This window comes from Achroia grisella, unplaced genomic scaffold, assembly GCF_030625045.1.
Source record: "Achroia grisella isolate CSIRO2021 unplaced genomic scaffold, CSIRO_AGI_Agris_v1 utg780, whole genome shotgun sequence".
In the NCBI taxonomy this organism is placed as follows: domain Eukaryota; kingdom Metazoa; phylum Arthropoda; class Insecta; order Lepidoptera; family Pyralidae; genus Achroia; species Achroia grisella.
The window spans coordinates 3658050-3686029 of NW_026713020.1; the positions used below are offsets into that span (position 1 = coordinate 3658050).

The following is a 27980-nucleotide window of genomic DNA, read 5'->3' on the forward strand; positions in this document are numbered from 1 at the left end:
AATCTAAAGAGATTAAACGGTGCCCAGATCCTGGACGATTGGAGCCGATATCGGCGAACCGACAACCGGTTACTCTGATCCTACATAAATCGGACGATTGAAAATCATCCTCGGAGATTGAAATATGACTTTTCTATTTGGTATATTATTATTATTTTACTACTAATGATGAAACTCCAAAACCGAAAATTAAGATTATTGGATTATATATGCAGAACAAAATATAGACACAGCGTGTTACCACATACCTTGCCTTACCTCAACTAAGATTGCAGTCATTATATTATCATATTTATTTCTTATCATTTTAAATAACTACTTTACCTAAAATTAATAAAATCAATTTAAAAACATCTGGATTAATACAAAAAATAAAACATGTTCTATATTTTTACAGTCAGAAAATTTGTGAATAAATCTGATTGATTTACTCTATAAATGAACAGAAAAGAATATTGAAATCTATCCCACTATAGTAAATCATAAAGTGTCTTAACTAAGTGGGATTAAGTGTGTTTCAACAATACTTCAATACTTCAGAAAATACGTTAATAAATCTAGAAATTACAAAAGACTGTAATACTACTACTACTATTAATAGTGAGTATTAACAATAATACACTAGTATTTGTATTATTATTAATACTAAGCATATTTGGACAAAATATATATACTATAGAGAAGAATTTGACGAGATCGCATCAGATATAAGATATCGACAAAAAATCACACGAAATCTCTTGTCATCTGTCAACGGAATCTATAGTGTTTTCAGCTAAGGTATCTTAAATACTTTTGCCATGTAAACATATTGATTATGGAAATATTATGACCACACATACTTCACGGTCCCCTCAGCAGTTATTCAAACAAAAAACGTAACGACCTCATTACCACAAGGAACATATGCGAGACATTCCTTGTATTCAACACGGCCACGGACTATTTCCTTGGCGAATTTAAATTTGTAATTTCTCGACGTGTCTTCCTTTCGACCGCCATCGCCCAATAACGGTGGAACATTTATTAAAAAAAAAAACTCGACTCCACCCACCAACGGAAGCAGCTGCAGTCCTAATAATTACAAACATGGGTTCTTGAGCATTGGACAAAGCTATTGATAACTGGTTGTATCTAATATAATTTAATGTTTCTAAATATTAAAAAAGAAATTTAAAGTAAATGTTTGAAACGTAAATTAATATTATTAAAAAGATATATTTTACTTTCTGTTTGTAATAAAACTAAACTTATAAACATACTCAATTAATTTTTAAAGCCTGTAAAAAGGCCTATATTTGTCACAGTAAAGTATATATTTTAAAATATACAGGTAAAAGAAAATCTCTAAATTCTTCATAATTATTTTATTTTTATATAATCTAATAGCTATTTACTGTTTCCATGCAATTTCAGATTATCTCTACTGAACTACTAAATAGTTGACAGAATGTAAAAACTAATAATTGTTTCTTCAGTCATTAATAAGCAATACCGTGTAATATATCATATTAATCTCAAACATATTGCTTTGAACGAATAACATGTTTACTTAATATATATGTTAATTAAACTCTACTCTTTAAATTATTTCAATAAAATCTCAAGCCAATATATATTTTTCTTTTTGTATTCGATACAGAACGTGACATGCTTCTTAACCTCTGTGGTAATCTCAAGTGTAGGTATAAGAAATTAAGGCAATCATCAACCTTCAGATGACTCATTCCATATTTTAAATAATATAAAAATAGCAAACAAATATTACTTACTGTATATTTAGACTTAGATGAAGTAAGTATATATTATACTATATTTGTTTTATCAATATTAAAAAAATGTATAATATTTTTATTTATGTATATGTATGTATTTTTACTTTGATGAGAAAAAGAACATAATCTGAGCTGCTGTCACAATAACATATGCATTTTAAACTTACTATATGCCTTGTGGTCGGCTGGTAGAGAACGCTCTTTGGTGGCAAGTTCGCTATTGAAATATTATATATAAATGTACATTGTGCATTAAAATTAAATAAGCTAACAGACGGCTGTAACATTAACAAGACGTGTATCCATTGTGAATGCTAAGAACTGCCCTGAGAAATCGATCTTCTACTAGCAAGTATATTAGTGTATGCTTTCAAATTTACCTCTGTCGATGTCATAAATTCGTCATAATACAATTGGAGTATAACTAACAGCTTAAATTGACGATTCTTGAGAGAAATTGCAAGTGAAAGTTTGGCACTTATTTTAATGTAACTACATGCTTAAAATGTTTGACAAATAAAAACGAGTATTAACTTATTTACAAATAGCAACACAAATTAAATTATGAAGCATAGGAATCTATTAGAAAATATGAATCATCATCATCATCATCTCAGTCCGGAAGACGTTCACCGCTCAAAAAAGGCCTGCCCGAAAGATCTCCACGACGATCGTGGAGAGAGACCGTAGGTAGAGGTCACTCTCTTATTGTATTGTATGTTGTACTCTATTTTCCGCATTCAGCCTCTCAAGAATCTCAAGAAAATATGCGTGTATAAGACTCTAAAAGTAGCCAGCGAAGTCTTCTGATGTCTACACAGGCTTCATGGAGCCTCACCATTTCATGGTTTGTCTGCGTTATGTGGCCACAGCTGCGCACTCCAGGATTACATGAGCGGCCGTTTTTTCGGCTTCAAAGCGGCCTGGACAAAGACTATTGGACTATTAAGATGGACCTATTGTGTACAAGTGTTTATTTACGTTACAGTGTCCCGTTATTGTTCCTATGATTATTTTAAGGTTTATATAGGTTGAATAGATGTTCTGTTAATCGGTGTGAACTCTATCATAAGAATCATCCAAATTTTTTGACGACCGCGGTCGTCTAGCGATCTAGCACACCGCTTTGCGCGAGTGACCGATATACCGATGGTCGCGAGTTCGATTCCTCGCACGGCACAAGCATTTGTATTCATGAGTATGATTGTTTGTATTGGTCTGGGTGTTTTCTACGTATATTATGTATGTATTTACGAAAAAAAAATATCTATGTATTTGTATCAGTTATCTATTACCCGTAACACAAGCTTTAGCTAGCTTAACTTGGGTCTAGATGGCGCTGTGTGAATTGTCCTGAAATTATTATTATTATTATTAAATTCATTTAATTTTGGAAAGTACTTACGTCGAATGATAACAAAGAAATCCTGCTAAATTAGAAATATCTAGAAATAACTAGACCAAATTTATTAGTAATTTGAAAATGATTATAGTTGTAGTAAAAACAAAATAATTAAAAAATACCTGCAATAAAGTTAATATTTATTTTTTCTCTAAATATCAATTAATATTAATATATTTATTACTGTTTCCAATATTCTATGTAAATCTGCTTGTTTATACAAATAAAGCTATATAGGAACATTTTATTATGACATCCCAAACCACCGCGTCCTACGCAGAATTATGGTCGATTATTTAAACATTTCATTAGCCTCTATTTTGAACTTTTACGATTTAATATAGCTGAGGGCAATCACGCTTATAACTCTACAGCCATTATTAGCCGACCAATCATCCATTGTTTATTTAGAACAAGAAGTCGAAACATATTCCTCAGCACGATCTGTTTCATATAACTAAACACCAATACTAATGTTGCAAAACTTTTAAAAATATAATTTTATTACGGCATTCTCATAAGAGCTGCCATCAACACTTTCATAATAAACCTGTCCTGGGACCGATAACATCACAATATCTACTTCACCAAAAGCTAAAAGGCCGTTTATTGGGACATAAACGTTTATAGAATCATAAACCAGAACCAATCTATTGTTTCCACTCTACCTACGCGCTTCAACGACATAACTAATCGAACGATTCCGCTTTTTGTCTCAGCGTGGCACATAATCAATTGTCACCTCGACTTTGGTTATTTCCCATCTAATCCAAGATGTTTCAGATCCATTTAGAACGGGTTTGAAATAGCTTGACGACAATAAACGATCGGGTATCGTATTGCACGGGGAAAAAAGGTGATGAGTGTTCGGCTTTAGGCTGTGTTGGCGCAAACAGATGACCCCTGTACTCGTGACATGGGCCACTTGATAGCCACAATTTAGTAAATAAATATATTCAATAATCGAATTCAGCTGGATAGTATTTCATGATTAATTTTGATTGAGTTGTTAGCCGTCATCGACACCTTTGGTAACTGATAGACATGACTATAGATTTAGATGTGTGCTGATAATGAATAATATAGATAGGGGTGTTGTTTTACATTTAGATTTTTGTATGTAATTTCTATAGCATTAACTTCGATTATTGGACTATATTATTTACCTATATATTTACCACATAGATACAATAATTATCAGTCATCTTTACTGGAAATGAAGGTTAAAATTAAATAATTATAAAAGGTTATGAAATTGATTCACGTAATAACAAATGAAATTAAATCTCTTAATTTAAAATGTACAGTTGAAGTATAATTAAAAAATAATATATTTCTCAACTCAGCTTATAAATATGTATGTATATGTTTTTTATTCAAACTGCGTATTTTTCATCTAGTGTGAGAGTAAAATACTAATCTGCTAAAATAGACATTCGGTATTTTCAATATGTTAAAATTTGGCAAATTTAAAGACTTTTTAAATTAACTTGTTTACAGAAGATAATTGTGCCACTCATGTGCAACTTTTCTTAAATACTGTGATAATACAGTGCAATAAGAAATCAATTAAAATGCTGTTTATTCATTCCCAGTCCGGTCAAAAGATGATTTATAGTTTCGCAGCGGGTAATCGGCGCGCGCGCACTGTCGCGGACGCTTTTTAAATTAATATCGTATGCCGCGCTCCGGATGATCTTATCCAAGTCGATCAATTTAGATAAAATAAATATTTATACATTCGGCTGGGTATGGCTGAACAATGCGATTCGGTAAATTGATTATGTCAATGAAAAACTTAACGCTCGCCCCTTTTCAATCACCTGCTCTGATCCTAGATACAGAATTTTAATGAACAAATATTTATGTATTCATTATTAAACTGAATTTAAAAGCAAGAACTACGAAATATGTTCATCAATAGATATTAAAATTATTGTTATTATTCTGTTTTCAATAAAATCTATAATTTTTTAAATAGGTGACCGTAGGCGAAATTTACTAAATATCAAGCAATTGAAATTTCATACTTTTATTCAAATGACTTTAGGATTGCCCAATAAAATTAATTAACCATATGTCATTCTATTTTTCTACAAAAGGATATCCTAGTATATTTGTGATAATAAAAAACTTCATATTAGTCAAAAATATTAATTTATTCATACTCTTGGAAGCGTAATAAATACGAATTTGTTCATGTTCTAGCTAAAAATTACATCACAAAATTATGTTCACTTAAAGTTACAGTATTTACAATTGACTAGGGTACATTTCAGTTCTTCAAAACTATTTTACATTTTGTACAAATATATATATATGTATACATACCTACACGACTCTTTCACACCAAAGCATACTATTAAATATAAGTACCTAACATTATCACAAATAAGTCATATGCTTTTTATCTAACTTACAACTTCAACCAGGAACTTTAAATATTACATCGGTGAAATAAAAATGTATCTGAGGCGTTACAAATATATAAAGGAGGGAATGTACACGAAACTATTTACAACAAAATCAATAAAGTTGATTACTGAAGACAGGTACAATAAATTCTTTAAACGAAAGTTTTATTTTCTAATAAGTACTTAGAGTACTTACAAGAAACTAAAATTTAACTTTAGTTAAGAACTATAATTTATATGCTTTTTAGTCTGATATTTATCATTATTTTTACATACATACATATATCAAACAGCACCAACTACATAATAACAAAAGCGTTTGTATGAAATTATATAAATATAGTTGCTTTATATTTTCACTTACATTCTGTAATTACATTCTCATTTACACTTAAAAAGTACAGATCACATGTTTATTAAATTTTATTTTATACAAAGTAAGTCTTTCTCATATTATTAGGCCTTGCACTAGACATGGGAATTTGTTGCGGCGGCCTTAATGGCCTCTCTTCACATTGATGATTGTCTATGGAAACGTAGCTATGATGATGCGGAAGTCGGTCATCAGGACGACCTTCACTACTCGCGACAGAACATGTCTCATCCTCAGTACTTCTAGCCGATACCTCTGCACTCGCGCTAGTCGAATGCATGGGGCTCGACATCATTAGAATAGGTGGTGACATGCCATACTTATACCAAGGATCGTGAGATGTTGGGGGTGCCGTATATCTCGAATTCCCATGCCTACTAAAGCCATCTCTATTACTACTTTTTATGTTATTCGCATTGTGAAGCGTCCGATTCGGTAATGTCACGTCCACATCCGGTAAACGAAAATTTAGCTTTTCCCAACAATTTTTCTCACCCCACACAATCACTGTACACGTTTTAAGTAACCGTTTTAGGTCGGGATCTATATTTATGGCACTTAAGTCAGTAATAACAAGGAATATAATTTTTTGACGCATATGCCTAACGTTCACTGAGTTAATAGCACTTTGTACGGCGGCTTTAGACTCTGGCACATACCACTCATGTTGTAAGAAGTTTATTGATAACACTATAACTAGTCTCTTTGAACTTTCCGCGGCACTGATCAAACTGTCTCCAGATCGTCCTTCAATCAATTGCATGTCTCTATGTTGTAAACATAGAGAATGACCCAAGTTTTCTAACTCCGAGCTTACAGCGCGATTCACAAAATCCTCATCTCGTGAGTTATATATGAAAAATGCATCAAATCGTTTATTTTTATTATCATTCATGTCTTTTGAAGTGGAACTAAATACTCTGATACCGTGCTTTGAATGCATCCATAATTTAAAATCTTCTCTGAACATGAACAGCAAAGCGCACATAAGAAGAAGTATAATTACTATTATCAAAACCGCTGAGATATATGGTATATAATTTTCGACACCGTCATTCGGTTCGATGAATTTTCGTTTTAGAGTTTCGGTCCCTGTTTCTTCAGTAGTGGACTCTGCTTTACATTCCTTTGCTACTGTCGCAATAGTTTTATTCATCGGCAGACCATGAGCAAAGTAGCACATCATGGTTTCAGTATCTTTTGATTTTTTTATGAGCCATTGATTCAGCTGAGCTACATTTTTACAATCGCATATCCAGTTGTTCCCATCTACAGAGACACGTGTACGAGGATTGTTGTCTGTAATAACTCTCCACGGCATAAAATCAACGTAACCATTGTTGTCAAGGTCTAAGTACTCCAGTGACGGCAAGTAATTAAAAGTATCATTTTCTATTACTTTTATTTTGTTCTCTCTTAAATAAAGCTCAATTAAATTCTGAAGCTTCGTAAATTGTGTGTTCCTAAGTACTTCCAATTTATTATTTTCTAAATGAAGAATTCTGAGTGATTCGATCCCGTTAAATGTTCTATTTTGTATTGTATTGATATTGCTGTTATTTAGATACAATACTTGTAACCGTTTTTTACCAATAAAAACGTGATTTCCTAATTCTTTTAGATCGTTTCCATCCAAGTATATTTCGGTCGCATCCATCGGTATTCGCTCCGGTACGTGATCATAACCGGCATTTGAACAATCAACCACATTGGAGTTCCAGGTAAGATCATGATAACACGAACAATTATCTGGACAAGTCATCTTACAATCACATGCGTCAAAGTCACAACAATGGCACAGGGTGAAACAATGCGAATCGTAACGGCATAAGAATTCTGAAGATTTGACTTCAAGTAGTAAAGTATCAGATTTTGTTCTTGAATGCGTTAAAGAGCACCTTACACTTTCTAAATCCATTACTCTCGGGCGCTGTCTGAGGTCACTTAATTGGTTAATTCTCTGCAGCCATTCCATTGTGCAGTCGCACACAAATGGGTTTTCGCTGACATAGAACTCTGGTAAATCTTTCTCCTCGGGAACAGTTGATATCGCAAAACTACCAGCTTCTAAAGTTTTAATCTTATTTGAATATAGCATTACTTTGTTGAGATTATATTTCTGTAAAAATGTACCGGGGTTTATTTTTTCAATATAATTGTTATTCAATACCACTGTTTCTATACTGCTTGGAAATGAAAATTCGTCAATACTCTTAATTTTATTATAACTGACGTCAAGCATTTTTAAATTACAGGATTCTTTTAAATTATATGTATCTTCAAGCTTTTCTATTTTATTTTCATGCATATCTAGCCATTCTAAATTGGTCGGTATATGACTATAGTCAAACCACAATAATTCATTATTGGATACATTTAACCAAACAAGTGACTGTTGATTTGTAAATATTCCTTTTAAATCCACCAGTTTATTACCATCCAATCCAATTGCTTTTAACTGTTGATTGGATGAAAAAGCACCATCGTCTATTTGATCTATATTATTTGATGCTAAATTTAATATTTGCAGTGACGGTAAAGTTATAAATGTATCCTTAGATACTTTTTCTAGTTTATTTCCAACAAGTCGTAAACCGTATAAATCATCTAACCCTTCAAATTGAGTAGTTGATACTTTTGTTATTCTATTCATACCTAAATCTAGGGATGTTAAAAATCTTAATGTCTTTATGGCCTCCGGTACCTCCGATAACTGGTTTCCACTGAGTCCCAAATCGTGCAATTTTGTAATATTTTCAAAGGATCGCAAGTCTACTTTTGTTATTCTATTGCCATCAAGGAATAATTGATTTAGTACATATAAATTTGAAAAATGACTACTATCTACTTCAATAATATTGTTATGAGCCAATGAAAGTGAATGCAAATTTTTCAAATTGGTAAATGCACCATCTGCTATACGTGATACGTGATTGTATTCTAAACTTAAAAATTGCAAATTATTCAAATCTTGAAATAATAAAGCATCTATTTTTGTTATTCTGTTGTGCGATAAATTTAAAACTATGAGTCGTACAAGACCAGAAAATGTATCTCTATTAATCCATTCGCTGGTTAATTCATTTACAGATAAATCTAATATTTGTAGTTGATCTAATCCTTCCAGAAGAGTTGGTGCAAGAACACTTAAAGAGTTATTGTTCAGGTATATTTGCTTAATATCTCTCGATGATTGAAACATTTCTGGTGGAAGGGCAGTTAAAGCATTAGTAGATAAGTTGAGAATTTGTAAATCACTTAATCCAACGAATGCTCTATCAGCGACGGACAATATTCTGTTATTTTGTAAAAATAATTTTTGTAATGCTCGTAAACTTGACAAGCCATTGTCAGGCAGTGAACTAATTTCATTGTATGACATATCTAATGTTTCTAGTACAGTATTGCAAGACTTCCCGGGTGCAGTGGGTCCATTGCCCCAATCAGAAAATCCTAAAGTAGAAATATCTTGTATTCGGTTTTGAGTTACATTTAGATCCTTTAAATTATACAAAGGACAAAATATTTCGGAAGGTAAAATCCATATGTTATTATCGCCCAAGTCCAAAATTCTCAAGTCGGTCAGTCCTCGGAATGTGTCTCTATGAAATTCCATAGACATTGCAGACCAGTCAGTATTATGAGTACGAATACTAAGACTTCGTAGACCGCTAAGCGGTGATAAAACAGCTGAAGGTACGTATCTGATCTTACATGACTCTATTCTCAATTCCTTTAAATTATGAAAACGAGACAACAGTTCTGTGCCTTCCTCTTTTCTTCTGCCGACATCCAAAGAACTCTCAAAGAAGAGAACGTCTGTGCAAAGAAGGTCAAGTGACGTGATTCGTTGTGCCTGAGAAGTGCTAAGTCCCGCAAGCAAGTCGGTAGCACCGGCAGCCGTACGCAGCGAGCAAGTCAGCTGTACTCGAGTGGGCTCACCGGCGCCACCTGAGACTCGCTGCCACTCGCACTCCTGCGGAGCCTCTGCCACACGGCTCGTCAATGACGCCCCGCCGGCACTCGAACATATCCAGCACCACACCGCATACCATATAGCCAAAAATCCCATTGAAAACATCTCGATTAATTCACTTTTAAACTGTCACTGTATTTAAATCGTCACTATTGGGTTCGCTATTATCGCGTTCATTGCTACGCCAATCCGGGCGCTCTCGGAAAACTTCACGATTTTCCCGTCAAACTTGTTTCGAAGTACGATGCATAACGGCTCGAGCGCGAAAAGTTGCAGCGGAAAAAACGCTACACCCGAGCGCGGCTGAGATGCGACTGACTGAGTGACGATGAAGCAAGCAAGTTGAGCGACCGGCCGGCGATGGCACGCTCCCCGCGCACGTTTGCTCCTCCCCAGATAGAGAGGTCCGATATAGACATCACTTTTCTTACAAAAGTTCACAACGGCAACAAGTTGCTTGGCACAAGATTGGCATGAACAGGAGCGCGCTTTGCGAGCTTTTATAAACATGGCGGTGGTTACTTTGTTTGTTTTGCTTAATCATAAAATTTCAATGGCGTCTATAGAGAAAAGCGTGTGAACAATACGTAGAAATCTATGTTTTGTAATAAAATATATAGATAACGATTAGATTACCACATAACCTGTTCTAACATGATTATTTATTGAATTTTATTAAAATGTTGAATAAGGTAAATGGATAAGTACAACAAAAAAAATTAAATCACACATTACTCATATGTGTTATTTAAGTTTTGTTACAAGAGTATAATTATAAAATAATAAATTATTACCTAATCATCTATATTGCATTCATATAATTTATGATATTGTAGGACTCAATAGTCATCCTATTCAAATGTAGGGAGATTTTTGAAATATACTAATTAAATCAAAATAAATACTAGATTTTTTAATTTCACATCTGACTAAATCCAGAATTTACTTAACAGATTATAATGGTAATTTCGTTTATTATTAAAATTAACCGATAATATATATCGGTTAATTAAATATTTCTATTACAGAAACAAATACTTTCACAAAACTTTCTATAATATAAAAATATGTATAATATTTTATTAATATTTCTCATTATAGGTAATATTAAGAAATATCAATAAAATATTATACATATTTTTATATTCAACATTGACTTTGGAAATTATTAATAAAGTTAATGGTTATATAGACATTCCTAACCAAGCATGAAACCATTAAATTTTACCTGAAAATCTAAAAAATGTATCATTAATTTTTCAGGTACACAAAAGATAATTTGTTCCACACCTAATTATCGTTTGTGTACAATAGTTATGATAAATTCCGGATGTGCATTACAAAGCTACTTACAAATACTTTGCTAATCTTGTACTTTACTTCCACATTACCTGTATTTCTTTGGGATGTAGCATTTGACGTACGTGCGATAACGTTATCACTTTATCGTATTACTCAGTTCATAGTGTTATGACATCATGCCAAAAATAATATATGACGAACATAAAAAAACTAGAAAGACTTTGTACAAAGTCGTCTGTTTGAGTAGGTACCTCTATCTCGCCTATTTTTAAGATGTGTTGTTTTAAGATATGGCATTACATATACAGGATATAATATTCTTAGCAATCTCGCAACGAATAAAATACTACATGTGTCAAATAACGACATATAATATTATGTCTATAGTACAGCTATATATATATATATATATAGGTACTGTATTAGGTAAAGACCGAGTTTCTTACACTCTCATTAAAAATGTAAATGTATAAGATAGTAAAAAAAAATATATTTCCATTATTAAAAATGAAGAGTATTGAACAGAGATTATTTCTGTTCAGAATTATGTGGTACATACATTTATGTTCTGTATGAGAATCTGCTTTGTATATTATACTATATCTTATTTGGCAGTAGTATTACTGGGTACAGAGACATTAATAATTAGGTCTAAGTTGACTTCAGGAATCAGGATTTATTATATAATTATGATATGTGTCGTAGTTTTCACATCTGTAGAGAGCATTTACCACTTTCCATCAGTTTGTTTACCATTGTACAAAAAATATGCTATATATATTTGTAATAAAACCACAGGCATAATACAAAAGTATGGATTTAATTATCAACATATTAAATAATATGGAGTAAATAACAAGTTAATATTAGAGTATTTCAGGCGCATATACTTAACTAATTATATGATTAACTAATGGATAACTCGTAAATGTCATTACTACATTTTGTAAGTACATAATACATAGAAAAGATACAGCACATATCTATAATAATTAGCATATATTTCAGTCAATATTTTATTTTAATTAACAGTATTTTACAATTTCTACAAATATTACTTATAAATATACTTTTAAATACTTAAATTTTATACAATACACTAAGATACTCTTTCCTTTGAAAACATAATGTTATGTACTATATATTATTAAAGATTCATCTGGTCTCGTCAATAAAAAATACTAAACTACATTTACAGAAACAACACTTTTGAGATCGTATTTTTCAGTGAATGTATTGTAATCATATATCTTATAACAAGTACGTAATTATAAAGGATTTTAATACTATTTTATTTAACCAATACCACTCTTTCGATAAAGATATGCAAATAATTTATAATATAATAAATAAGTAAATGGAATTAAAAATGAATGAGTCCGGACATTTAATATTTGAGGAATATTAAAACGGAAACGAAAGTGTATAATGTTGTAAATGGTTTATACTCAATTATGATGATAAGCAACATGCTACAGAAAGTTGAGCTATTGAGAAAAAACAATAATATGTACTCAATATGTACTCTTGTATGGAAATAAGCACTACGGTGTATATATCGTAGAAGTATGAAAGTAAGATTAACAGTATAGAAATGGGAGATATATGTGAAACAACTGAATAAAAATAGCATAATTAGACAGACAACAAGACTAATAGGAAGGAAATGTCGATGGTAAAAGATGTATATAAAAGGATATTAATAAAACATATTCATATCCTGAAAGAATAAATGTGTCAGCACTAGGCGCTGTATCGTCATCACGAAAAAGGCAGCGTGGTTAAAACAGTCTGAAAATTACTACTCGTATACTACGAAAATTTATGAAATAAATGCATTTATAAGAGCTAAAACCAATGTCCATGAATTTGGCTAGTGACAAGTAGGATTTGTGAGAAACAAAATATTATCTCTACGATTACCTTATAATAAATAATTCCTTATTAATACAATATTTTTCAAATAGGCTTTGCTTTAACTTTAGAGATATGAAAAAATGTTATGACAGCTGACATAGCAAACACGAAGAGGTCACATTCACATATTGACTTTTTTCTTATAGACTTCTATTTTCGATCATCGAATGGTATTCAGCAGTAGCATTAGTTTTGTTGTAATGAAATTCTTCATTTGCGCTGATTTCAGGCTGTCTCATATTTGCTTTACGCTTTCTTTTTCTATAAATTAGTATTAATTTTCTAATTACAAAAATTACACATACAAATACAGGCAAAATAGCGATAATTAAAATTAGGAGGACCCAGTTTGGAATTTCGGTACTAGATTGTTTGTCACATTCCTTTGCTACGGTCGCAATAGTTTTATTTAGCGGTTGCCCGTGGTCAAAGAAGCACATTAAGGTTTCGGTATCTTTTGACTTTTTTATTAGCCATTGGTTCAGTTGAACTACGTTTGTACAATCACAAATCCAGTTGATCCCATTTACAGAGACACGTGTGCGATTATTGTTATCTGTAATTATTCTCCACGGTATGTAATCAACGTATCTATTGTTGTCTAGGTCCAAGTATTCTAGCAAGGGCGAATAATTAAAAGTATTATTTTCTATTAGTTTTATTTTGTTATCCCTTAAATACAGCTCGATTAAATTCGGAAGTTTCGTAAATTGTGTGTTCCTAAGTACTTCCAACATGTTATTATCTAAATGAAGAATTTTAAGCGATTCGATACCGTTAAATGTTCTATTATTTATTGTATTGATGTTGCTATTATTTAAATACAAGACTTGTAACCGTCTTTTACCAATAAAAATGTCATTTCCTAATTCTTTTAGATAATTTCCATCCAAGTATATTTTCGTTACATCCATTGGTATTCGTTCCGGTACATAATTGTAACTGGCATTTGAACAATCAACTACATTGGAGTTCCAGGTAAGATCGTGATAACACGAGCAATTATCTGGACAAATTCTCTCACAATCACAAACAATGAAGTCACAACATTCGCAATCACTGGAACAATACGAATCGTAGGAATACAAACATTCAGTAGATTTGAAATTAAATAAATAAATATCAGATTCTGAATGCAATAAAGAACATCTTACACTTTCTAAATCTATTACTCTAGGAAGCTGTCGATCACTTAATTGGTTAATTGTTTGCAGCCATTTCATTGTGCAGTCGCAAACAAATGGGTTTTCGCTGACATAGAACTCTGGTAAATCTTTATCCTTGGAAACAGTTGATATCGCAAAACTACCAGTCTGTAAAGTTTTCATTTTATTTGAATATAGCATAACTTTACTGAGATTATATTTCTGTAAAAATGTACCGGGGTTTATTTTTTCAATATAATTGTTATTCAATACCACTGTTTCTATACTGCTTGGAAATGAAAATTCATCAATACTCTTAATTTTGTTATAACTTACGTTCAACATTTTTATATTACAGTATTTTTTAAAGCTATAAGCATCTGCAATTGTTTCTATATTATTTCCATTCATATCTAACCATTCTAAATTGGTCGGTATATAACTATAGTCAAAACATAACAATTTATTATTGGATACATTTAACCAAATAAGTGACTGCTGATTTGTAAATATCCCTTTTAAATCTATCAGCTTGTTGCCGTCCAATCTAATTTCTTTTAATTGTTTATTTGATAAAAAAGCACCGTCGTCTATTTGATCTATATTATTCGATGCTAAATTTAATATTTGTAATGAAGGCAAAGTTACAAATGTATCGTTAGATATGTTTTCTATTTTATTTCCAGCAAGTTGTAATCTGTATAAATCATCTAAACTCTTAAAGTTAGAAGTTGATACTTTCGTTATTCTGTTCATACTTAAGTCTAGATATATTAAGAATCTTAACGTCTTTATAGCTTCCGGTACCTCCGATAAATGGTTTCCACTAAGTCCCAAATCATGAAGTTTTGTAATATTTTCAAAAGAGCGTAAATCTATTTTAGTTATTCTATTGCCGTCAAGTAATAACTGATTTAGTACATATAAATTTGCGAAATCACTACTATTTACTTTAGTAATATTGTTATGTGCTAATGACAGTAAATATAAGTTTCTCAAATTTGAAAATACGCCATCTACTAAGTGTGATATGTAGTTGTATTCTAAATTTAAATATTGCAAACTATTCAAATCATGAAATAATAATGCATCAATTTTTGTTATACTGTTGTGAGATAAATTCAGTACTATCAGTCGTACAAGACCAGAAAATGTGTCTGCATTAATCCATTCGCTAGTTAACTGATTTACAGATAAATCTAATGTATGTAGTTGATCTAATCCCTCAAAAAGTGTTGGTGCGAGAACACTCAACCAGTTTTTATTCAAGTGTATTTGTTTAATATCTCTAGAAGATTGAAACATTTCAGGTGGAAGGGTAGTTAAAGCATTTGTAGATAAGTTGAGAATTTGTAAATTGTTCAATCCAACAAATGCTCGATTAGCAATAGTCAATATTCTGTTATTTTGTAAAAGTAATTTTTGCAATGCTCGTAAACTTGACAAACCGTTATCAGGCAGTGAACTAATTTCATTGTGTGACATATCTAATGTTTCTAATACAGTATTGCAAGATTTTCCGGGTGCAGTTGGTCCACCTCCCCAATCAGAAAATCCTAAAGTTGAAATTTCTTGTAATCGGTTGTGAGTAACGCTTAGATCCTTTAAATTAACCAAAGGACAAAATATTTCGGAAGGCAGTGTGAAAATATTATTATCGGCCATGTCCAAAATTCTCAAGTCTGTAAGTCCTCGGAATGCATCTCTATGAAATTCCATAAATATCGCAGACCAATCAGTATTATGAGTTCGAATACTAATACTACGTAGACCGCTTAGCGGCGATAATACATCTGAGGGTACGTATCGGATTTTACATGACTCTATCCACAATTCTTTTAAATTATGAAAATGGGATAAGACTTCAGTACCTTCCTCTTTTCTTCTGCCAATATCTAAAGAACTCTCCAAGAAGATAATGTCCGTGCAATGTAGGTAAAGTGAAGTGATCTGTTGTGCTTGAGAAATACTAAGTTTCGCAAGCAAATCGGTAGCACCAGCAGCTGTATGTAGCGAACAATTAAGCTGTACTCGAGTGTCTTCACCGAAGCTATCTGCGACATGGTGCCACTCGCACTTCTGCGGAACCTCCACCACTCGGTTTTGTAATGACGCCTCCTCGGCGCTGGAATGTATCCAGCACAACATCAAAGCAAAAAAAATCTTTAAAAACATCTTGTTTAACTCACTATTAAACTTTCACTGTAGTTAGTCATTACTATTCAATTCACTTTTATCATGTTCATCGCATGTAACACAATTCGAAAATGTACAATTTTCACACCAAACTTATTTATAAATACAACACATATCAATACAGCTCTTTGAGAGCTACAGCAATCGACTGCTTAGTTATCGTCAGTATCACCTTATCAGTTGGCAATTTATTTAAAATAAAATAAATATCCTCAAACAATATAGATTACTACTACATATAATAAAATCACTAACTTAATATGTAGCAAAAATTAAAGACCTATACGAATACACCAAACAAGGTACAACTTAAATAATATTTAAAATATATTATACATGTTATTTCAATTAGGAAAAATTTGCATTCATATTATGCCTCTTATCCTATAATTTTACTGTCCAATCAGACCCTACAACAGAAACACAGCTTATAATCCAAGCTGCTTGGGGGTTTAAGTAGAAGAGCTTAAATAGGGAGTGAGACTGAGGTACGCACACAGACAACTTTTTGCAGTCTACCTCCTGAATTATTGTAAACAATTATTTTTCATTATATACGTATTTCACAAAACAAAGCAAATAAGAAACAAGTAAAATTTTCTCTCAGAAAATATTAAATGAAACATATATATATATATATATATATATATATATAAATATCCCCTTGGGCACTTTGTGGCTCAGACGTGCCGTATAGGTAGTTTTTTGTTGATCCTTTTTCACTTGTTGATCCGGAGGCCTTTTGTTGATCTAATGCCAGATGACCATATATAAATGTTGATCCGTTTTGAGCCACAACTGTCACGACGAGTAATAATAATAATTAAGCGATTTATACACGATTTTATACAAATCCACCTTTTTGGCATACGAGCAGTTCTTGATCCAATTCAAACGGGCCAATCAGGGTGCAGCATTTGCCAAGGGCTTCCTCATTGGCACGTTTGGGCTACTACATTATGGCTACAGTAACTTAATAATGTCTAGCTAGTATTTCAAAAATAATAGTCTACCTAATCTAAATATTTATAGAAATCAGTCTGGAGTAACGTGACTCCAGATCAAACCTCAATACTTGTTATTTTTTGGACGGGAATTTTTCCTTTTGTAACAACGTTACTGAGCAAATGAAGAGAAGACGTAACGGCGGATCCAGGGGGGAGCGTCATGGAGGTCTTGGGAGTCATGGGGGGTCATGACTCTCCCCCCCTTAGCCCAGGACTTAGGTAGACCACTAATTGAACTAAAAAATAATGAAACAGCAAATTTTTTTGCACGATCGGAGTGTTGGTGCAGTAGTATTAATTATAATTAAACATTGTTACTTAAAACATAACAGTTAAAGTACTATAACACTAAAAGCAAAATAAGTATTTTCAAAATACTTTTTCAAAATAAATTACCCTTTGAGTTTTTGTTCAAACCTCAGATATTATATTTATTTTAGGTATATCAATCAATACATAGTATAGCATAGTACAGTCTGTCTGTCTGTCTGTTTGTTGCGGCTAATCTCTGAAATAGCTGGACCGATTTTGACGGGACTTTTTTTGGCAAGTAGCTGATGTAATAAGGAGTAACTTACGCTACTGTTATTTTAGAAAAATAAAATAAAATTTCACGCGGACGAAGTCGCTGGGGCCAGCTAGTCTATAGATATACAGAGATTTAATGTTTAAGTTGCTATTATGTTATTGACAAAATTTTACTGTAATGTTACTATTACGTTATCCTACACAATTTGTATTATTTTGGATGAATAAATAAATAAATAAATAAATAATAATCTATACATCTATACATTTAATAAAAATTGGAGTGTCTGTTTGTAATATTGAAAAAACCGTTTTTTACTACATGCATATGAATATATATAAGGTACATATACCAAAATAACTATTTTTATAATTTTAGTCTGTCTGTCTGTCTGTCTGTTTGTTCCGGCTAATCTCTGAAATGGCTGGACCGATTTTGACGGTACTTTTTTTTGGCAGGTAGCTGATTTATAAGGAGTAACTTAGGTTACTTTTATTTTAGAAAAATAAAGTTAAATTCCACGCGGACGAAGTCGCGGGAACACCTTGTTTTTAATAAAAACATCTTTTTTGTGGTACTTGAGAATGTTGAAGCCTGTTGTTTGTAATATTGAAATAACCGTTGTTTACTACTTGCATATGAATATAAATACGGTACATACACCAAAATAACATATTTTACAATTTTTGTCTGTCTGTCTGTTTGTTCCGGCTAATCTCTGAAATGGCTGGACCGATTTTGACGGGACTTTTTTTGGCAGGTAGCTGATGTAATAAGGAGTAACTTAGCCTACTTTTATTTTAGAAAAATAAAGTTAAAAACCACGTGGACGAAGTCGCGGGAACAGCTAGTGTATAATATATTAGAGATACCTACGTGTTTTTTTATTGATGACTAGCTGTACACGGGATTTCGTCCGTGTTGAATTTAACTTTATTTTTCTAAAATATAAGAAGTTAATTTCCACGCGGACGAAGTCGCGTGTACAGCTAGTTGTCGGTAGTCTAGCGATTTATCTAGCACACCGCTTTGATTCCTGCTTGTTGGTCGAGGGTTCGATTCCTCGCACGCTGCAAACATTTGTATTCATGAGTATGATTGTTTGTAACGGTCTGGGTGTTTTCTATGTATAGATAATATATATGTATTTACGAAAAAAAATCTTTGTATTTATATCAGTACCCATAACATAATCTTCAGCTAGCTTAACTTTGGTCTAGATGAAGCTGTATGAATTGTCCTGAGATTACTATTATTACTATAATAAATCTTTTCAAATCAGCCGATGTTTATTTTTGCCATAATACGTGCTGTTACCATGTGATAATATTACGTACGTACTTATTAAACTATTAACTTATTATTAAATTATTAACTATTTATACTGTTTTAAATGTGATGCGTTCATTAATTATATTTCCTTTGAATTAAAGACAAATGTATCTATATATATATATTTATATACACTTGCACACTTAGTTGATCCAGCCACGATCCGTAGATATTGCTGATCCACTGTCTCTCTCTTTCTATCACTATCTTTGTATTCTAATATGCGATGTTGCCGTTCCGGCCGAGACCATGCGTTGTTGCCAAATGTATTCGTCGATAGTAGTAGATACTTATACTCGATATATATTTTTTCAACAATTTCCTGCAATAGTGAATCCGTATCGGCATTTTTTTTAAATGCACAAAGATTTTTTGGCTCTGAATATATTTAAAAATCATTTACTTGTGTGTTGATGAATTTATATACTAGTACATGAAGTACCTAATACTTGTTTTGATTTGAATAGGTAGCGATATTATGAATTTATTATACGTAATCTAAAGATTTTGACGAAATAAAAGTAATTAGTTATCTGTTAACCTTGACTTCATGCTGGCACCAGTATTATCAGATGATGAACATACTCTTCGAAAACTTACAGCAGAAATATCGTGTTTGGACTCATTAGATAGGTCTCGATGAATAGAGTTTAAAAAACTTAAAATAAATGGTACATTAGAAATAATGTATAAAAACCCCTTACGTAAAATTCAACCACTTTAAAATTAATAATAATAATAATTAGGAAAAGAGAAAAGCTATACATGCACTGAAAGTAATTGATGCCTTCCACACAATATTTTCAGTATTAAACAACTCTGTTTGTTCAGTAAAAGTGTAAATACACTGGTAACCTTTAATCATATTTTATATGCAAACATTACATATACAAACCCTAAAGTTTTATTTCAGAATGGCCAGTAGTTTTAAAGAAATAAGTCTTTGAAATTGTACGTGTAACTTATATATATACTAGTTTTTTCACCATAACAAACAACACCAATATGGCCTAGTTAGTAGTTTACCTGTGTACCATTTAATAATAATAGTAATCTCAGGACAATTCACACAGCTACATCTAGACCCAAGTTAAGCTAGCTGAAGATTATGTTATGGGTATTGATATAAATACAAAGATTTTTTTCGTAAATACATATATATTATCTATACATAGAAAACACCCAGACCGTTACAAACAATTTAATAATAAGTTAATAGTTTAATAAGTACGTACGTAATATTATCACATGGTAACAGCACGTATTATGGCAAAAATAAACATCGGCTGATTTGAAAAGATTTATTATAGTAATAATAGTAATCTCAGGACAATTCATACAGCTTCATCTAGACCAAAGTTAAGCTAGCTGAAGATTATGTTATGGGTACTGATATAAATACAAAGATTTTTTTTCGTAAATACATATATATTATCTATACATAGAAAACACCCAGACCGTTACAAACAATCATACTCATGAATACAAATGTTTGCAGCGTGCGAGGAATCGAACCCTCGACCACCAAGCAGGAATCAAAGCAGTGTGCTAGCTAAATCGCTAGACTACCGACAACTAGCTGTACACGCGACTTCGTCCGCGTGGAATTTAACTTCTTATATTTTAGAAAAATAAAGTTAAATTCAACACGGACGAAATCCCGTGTACAGCTAGTCATCAATAAAAAAACACGTAGGTATCTCTAATATATTATACACTAGCTGTTCCCGCGACTTCGTCCACGTGGTTTTTAACTTTATTTTTCTAAAATAAAAGTAGCCTAAGTTACTCCTTATTACATCAGCTACCTGCCAAAAAAAGTCCCGTCAAAATCGGTCCAGCCATTTCAGAGATTAGCCGGAACAAACAGACAGACAGACAAAAATTGTAAAATATGTTATTTTGGTGTATGTACCGTATTTATATTCATATGCAAGTAGTAAACAACGGTTATTTCAATATTACAAACAACAGGCTTCAACATCCTCAAGTACCACAAAAAAGATGTTTTTTCTATCAAATAAACAGTTTTTATTAAAAACAAGCTGTCCCCGCGACTTCGACCGCGTGGAATTAACTTTATTTTTCTAAAATAAAAGTAGCCTAAGTTACTCCTTATAAATCAGCTACCTGCCAAAAAAAAGTACCGTCAAAATCGGTCCAGCCATTTCAGAGATTAGCCGGAACAAACAGACCGACAGACAGACAGACAAAAATTATAAAAATTGTTATTTTGGTATATGTACCTTATATATATTCATATGCATGTAGTAAAAAACGGTTTTTTCTATATTACAAACAGACACTCCAATTTTTATTAAATGTATAGATGTATAGATTATTATTTATTTATTTATTTATTCATCCAAAATAATACAAATTGTGTAGGATAACGTAATAGTAACATTACAGTAAAATTTTGTCAACAACATAATAGCAACTTAAACATTAAATCTCGGTATATCTATAGACTAGCTGGCCCCAGCGACTTCGTCCGCGTGAAATTTTTATTATTTTTCTAAAATTACAGTAGCGTAAGTTACTCCTTATTACATCAGCTACTTGCCAAAAAAAGTCCCGTCAAAATCGGTCCAGCTATTTCAGAGATTAGCCGGAACAAACAGACAGACAGACAGACAAAACTTGTAAAATATGTTATTTTGGTGTATGTACCGTATTTATATTCATATGCAAGTAGTAAAAAACGGTTATTTCAATATTACAAACAGACACTCCAATTTTATTTACATGTATAGATGTATAGATTAAAAAAAAAGTAACAGTCATAAGGCTAGTCGTATGCCTAATATATATAATAATGTAATAAATTCATTTAAATAGAAATTGCGGGAACATTATTTAAATTTGTAACTTTTTTACTGTCCTTCTCCTTTTTTCACATCTTTCTGTTATATCCACATAGTTCTCTCTATATTTTCTGATTTTCTTACTTTCAATTTGAGACTGTACTTATAATTTGATTATCGGATCATTATGTATTTATTTATACATTTATATTTTTTATAGAAATTTATATTTTGCTTATCTTTATTATCTTTATAAATCTTTTTTTGACATTTCTTATTTATATTAGTGCACCGCCAATAATCTTTCGCTGCACCACTCATGGTTGCCTGGTAAATAACGCGGCAAAATATTAAGTCCGCCACATGTACAAATTTTTTTGTGCATTAAAGTTAAAGAAATAAAAAAAATACAATACTGTTTAATGAAAATGCGTATTGTCTAGTGCTTTGAGATGTATCAAAATAAGGTCAACAAAAAAGTCCTGATGAGTGATGGTATATGTCTATCTCTTAAGGATAACCAACAATAACCATTTTTTATCTTTTACATTTTACGGGATTTTTTTTTATCGTATGTTTCCCTTAAAATCATGTAAACTATGTTATTATGTCATAATCTAAAGAAATAATAATATTTTATAGTGACATATCCACTATAAAATACCAAAAAGTAGCAATGTAATTCGTTACGCGCGAATCAGGTGTTATAAGGTCAAAGGTCGGTGCACCCCGCGTATTTGATAAATAGTGCTTCTCTGGATGTCTTTAAGAGAAAATGGCAGTATGTACGTGTATATGTACAAGTCCTTAAGTGTTAAGTTTTTCAAATGTACAATAAAGAATAAATAGTTTTAAGTACAGTACTTACGTACATTAATATAATACCTACTTTTTACTTGTATCTATTGTTATCAAAATTAAATTATAAGTTCTTAACTTGACCACGACTATGTGACCCTCTCTTGGCGCCAAAACGAGTGAAAAAATGAACAGCATACGACGACGACGCAGTACCTATAGAGTGGAGCAACTGCTTATTCAGTTTTATTCAACTATTTAGTCCCTCCACCGTTACAATGAATGGAGGCGGATATTACAATGTACGTAGCATTGCGAATATAAAATATCTAGATTAGGTATAATAAATTCATAATTCATAGGCCGTTACGGTATCAGAGCCAAAGTCTTCTTTCTTTGTTTATGTACTGTTAGATGCGACAGCGACTTTGTTTTTATATTACTATGTAATTATTGATATACCTAAAATAAATAAAATATCTGAGGTTTGGACAAAAATTCAAAAGGTACTTAATTTTTAAAAAGTATTTTGAAAATACCTATTTTGCATTTAGTATTTGAAATACAAAACACAAAACTATTTTTGTTTTTAGAGTGACATTTCTATGAATTCACTGTCGATAGCGAGCGGTGCGATGGAAAAAGATAACCGTTTATAAAAATATAATAAATAACCCTGGACAATTAACACAGACTGATACTGAACTGATATAAATAGATATTTTTATTTTGTAAATACATATATAATATACATATAAAACACCCAGACCGATGAAAACAATCGATGACCGATGAGTACAAATGTTTGCATCGTGCGAGAAATCGAACCCGCGACCATCGGATGTAAAGCGGTGTGACCACCGAGGCAGTCGAAATATATAAATAATCTTATGAATTTAATTTATTCTAATTTGTTTATGTGCGCGGGGTGCGGTGTACGGTGCTCCCCCTGCCTCCACCGTTGCTGGAGCTTGCATGTATGGAGCATTGCGAATATAAAATATCTAGATTAGTAAATTCATAATTGATAGACCGTTACGGTATCTATATATATTCGGATTAAAATAAGTATCGCAGTAAGGACCAGTATATAAAGTGATCAACACAATTAACTGATTTTTGAAATATATATACAGAGCCAAAAAGTCTTTGTGTATTCAAAAAATATCTAATTTGTTTGTGTGCGCGGGGTGCGGTGTACGGTGCAGGGGGGACCCTGCCTCCACCGTTGCTGGAGCTTGCATGTATGGAGCATTGCGAATATAAAATATCTACATTAGTAAATTAATAAATTCATAATTGATAGACCGTTACGGTATCTATATATATTCGGATGTAAATAAGTATCGCAGTAAGGACGAGTATATAAAGTGATCAACATAATTAATTGATTTTTGGAATATATTCAGAGCCAAAAAGTCTTTGTGTATACCAAAAATTTAGCCGTTCGGAGCCATTCAGTCACGAATTATTAGTAAAAAAAGTGTCGAGTATATCGTACTATCGACGAATATATATGGCCACATCGCAAAATAGAATGCGACGTTGCCATACCGCCTGAGATATACGCGATAGAGGTCAAGTTATTCAGTGCAAAAGGTGGAATCGGCAAGTGTTTAGGTTGTGGCGTGATCAACAAAGTGCCCAAAGAGGTGTTTATATATATATATATATATATATATTAAATAGAGATAACGGCTTATCTCTATTTATGTACATAAGGTGCATATCGTTACCTACATTGTACTTTTTACAGGTGCTACACAGATTTAACAAAAATGCGGTTTTTTTTACTTACCTACGGTTCCGATGTCTATGACATTTGTTGACCCCTGCGATTATACTGACACTTCAGCCATTGATGATAATAATTAGCTAATATATTATTATTATTATTTCGGACTAGTCTAATTCTGTTGGCCGCAGCAGGCTTTTACAGCTTCACGGAACGACATACGAGCACGAGTATAGATCGCACTCCAAACCCGAGGAAGGACTTATGGAGCAACTGAAGGCCAACTCCAGTCTGACGGATACATTTTTTTCAGTAAATAGCGTTTACACATGTTGAGCCACTTGTTAACTTTAATATTTTTTTTGTCAAAAAGGACAATTTTTTATTGTAATCTCACAAAATGCGTTTCATGTTCTTAGCGACAGAACCTGTATTGTTTTATTTGCCTCGACAAATCGAATCTTCTCGAATGCACAAAAGTACATTCCATTGCAGCCAAGCTGGTATGTGTGCATGTAAAGAACTCTATTGAAGGGCTCACCGGCAAAACAAACATTGTTATAAATGCCGAAAAGTAACAAGGCATCGTATAATAAGTGTCGATATTTCGCTCACTTGACTATCGAAAGAAAATATTGATATTTCGAGGCATCTTTCGTTTTTAGTTTTTTTTTTTTTCAAATCAAATAAAAATTTCTTTATTAATGTAGGTCTGTTATAGACACTTTTAATAATTTTGTATTTGTTATTTATGTATATACTATATAGACATAATGATTATTAATATACATATTATTATATAACTAGTATTTACATAACCTAATTGTACAAGTAAGAACTAAAATAAAAAGCTTAAAAAAAAAAAATATGATGACTAAAATATATTATTAAAAGTGGTCCGACGGAGATCTCAAAGGAGCCGCCCGCCTTTTATTCTCAAACGACGTGCTATCACCAGATACCCCTGACACCCTTGAGGCCCTACGGACAAAACATCCTCCAGCTCCAGTAAATCCATTTTTTCTCGACCCATCAACAGCAGGGCAAATATGCCTTCAAATTCAAAACAAAGATGTGACGGATGCCATTTCATCCTTTAAACCAGGTTCGGCTGCAGGTTTGGATGGAATCTCACCCCAACATTTGAAAGACTAACATCGTATTCTGTGGGTGATGCAGGTGAGCAACTTGTAAATTCGATCACTAAATTAATCAACTTTATGTATTCCGGTCTTGTTAATTCAGAAATTGTTCCCATTCTTTTCGGGGAGAACCTCATTGCCCTTACCAAAAAGGACGGAGGGGTGAGACCAATTGCTGTTGGTTCAACACTACGACGTCTGGCTTCCAAAATTGCTGTTCGACATATATTACCAAAATTAAATTCGGAATTCGAACCCGTACAGTTAGGCTTCGGTGTAAAAGGAGGATGTGAGGCAGCCGTCCATGCCCTACGCTCTTTCCTAACCTACGGGCAGCCTGACGTGTTGCTCAAAATTGATGTCAAAAATGCATTCAATTCGGTAAATAGGGATACCCTGTTAACGGAAATAAAACAACACACACCGGAAATATACAATTATCTACTTCTCAGTTACGCTGACTCAACAAAATTGTTATATCGTTCTAATGAGCTGTCCTCGGAAGTAGGTTGTCAACAGGGTGATCCCCTTGGGCCTGCAATTTTTAGTTTGGCTATAAATCCGATAATAAAAAATCTAAATTCTAAATTTAATGTTTGGTATTTGGACGATGGATCTCCGGGAGGTGATGTGGATACTGTGTTTTCGGACCTTTTTTTAATCAAAAATAAATTTGAATTGGTTTGGAGCTTAATTTTAGCAAATGCGAATTTTTTATAAATAACATCGACTTAAATTTAAACGATGTAAAACAAAAATTCAATACTCTGGCTCCAAATATTAAAATAGTTAACAGTTCCCTTTACCTTTTAGGATCTCCAATTTTTGATGAATCTGTTTCCGAATATATTAATAATTCAATTGCTAAATTTCAAAATTCTGCTGACCGTCTACTTGAAATCAGTCCACATTATGCACTTTGCATCTTAAAATTCTGTCTTTTCGTCCCAAAATTTACGTATGTGCTCCGTTGCTGCTCATTCTGGAAATACCCAAATCTTTTGACTCAAGTAGACGATTTAATAAAAATTACCTTAGAATCGGTTCTTAATATGCAGCTAAACAAGCCATCTTGGATCCAAGCATCCCTACCCATCCGTTATGGTGGTTTAGGGATTCGCAAAATTTCCTCTGTCGCTTTACCAGCTTTCCTATCTTCTGTCCATAATTCAGCAATTCTCATAAGTAAAATTTTAAGGGCATGCCCTTCAAACTTTGAGATTGCCGGCTTGGAAGAAGCTAGGAACGCTTTCTTAATTGCATGCCCAGGTCAAAATTTTCCAATATCTCCAAATTCACAGCGGAGCTGGGACGACATAAGTTGTAAATTGATATACGACAACCTTTTGAGCTGTAGTACAGGTTCGGTGCGTGCTAGGCTTTTGGCCGTGGGTGCGCCTGAGGCCGGCTACTGGCTTCACGCGTACCCTTCGTCAAATACAGGAACATTTCTTGAGCCTGACACGCTCCGAATAGCAACCTGTCTACGGCTTGGGGTTCCGGTCTGCGCTCCTCACAAATGTCCCTGTGGCAGTGATGTCGACAAACTAGGACATCACGGACTGTCATGCCAAAAAAGTGCGGGCCGTTTCTCGAGACATGCCGCACTTAACGACATCATACGCCGGTCCCTTGCCACCGTCAACGTACCAAGTCTACTTGAGCCGACTGGTATTGCAAGAGACGATGGTAAGAGACCGGACGGTATGAGTTTGATTCCATGGAAGATGGGCCGGGTGCTGGTATGGGATGCAACCTGTGCAGACACGCTGGCCCCATCCCATCTACATGGAACCAACAACAGAGCTGGTGCGGCATGTGAAGCGGCTGAAAAAGCCAAAATATGTAAATACAGGGGTCTAGGCTCCAAATATGAATTTGTTCCATTCGGTGTCGAGACCCTTGGTCCGTGGGGTCCTAGCGCTATAAGACTTTTCAAAGAAATAACGAAAAGGTTAGTCGACATCACAGAAGACCGAAGAGCTGGCAGCTACCTTGGACAAAGAATTAGTCTAGCTATTCAAAGAGGGAACGCTGCCAGTATCTTCGGAACGTTGCCTAAAGGGACCACTTTTAATAATATATTTTAGTCATCATATTATATTTATTTTTTTAAGCGTTTTTAGTTAC

The 27980-nt window shown here is 32.8% G+C and overlaps 2 protein-coding genes across 2 annotated transcripts; both read right to left on the reverse strand.

The window, feature by feature from the left end:
- Positions 1 to 5328: 5328 nt before the first annotated feature.
- Positions 5329 to 10255, reverse strand: LOC131850893 (toll-like receptor 6). The gene has a single exon (XM_059201278.1). The coding sequence runs from the start codon at positions 10043 to 10045 to the stop codon at positions 6020 to 6022; it is 4026 nt and encodes a 1341-aa protein (XP_059057261.1). The 5' UTR covers positions 10046 to 10255; the 3' UTR covers positions 5329 to 6019.
- A 2520-nt stretch (positions 10256 to 12775) lies between these two features.
- On the reverse strand, positions 12776 to 16589 carry LOC131850894 (toll-like receptor 6). Its single transcript, XM_059201279.1, has one exon. It carries the CDS (start codon positions 16477 to 16479, stop codon positions 13300 to 13302), a length of 3180 nt encoding a protein of 1059 aa, XP_059057262.1. The 5' UTR covers positions 16480 to 16589; the 3' UTR covers positions 12776 to 13299.
- Positions 16590 to 27980: the final 11391 nt, after the last annotated feature.

What these genes read in the sequence shown, in the direction of transcription:
- LOC131850893 (XM_059201278.1), bottom strand. Translation starts at nt 10,045, where the DNA reads ATGTTTTCAATGGGATTTTTGGCTATATGGTATGCGGTGTGGTGCTGG.
- LOC131850894 (XM_059201279.1), bottom strand. Translation starts at nt 16,479, where the DNA reads ATGTTTTTAAAGATTTTTTTTGCTTTGATGTTGTGCTGGATACATTCC.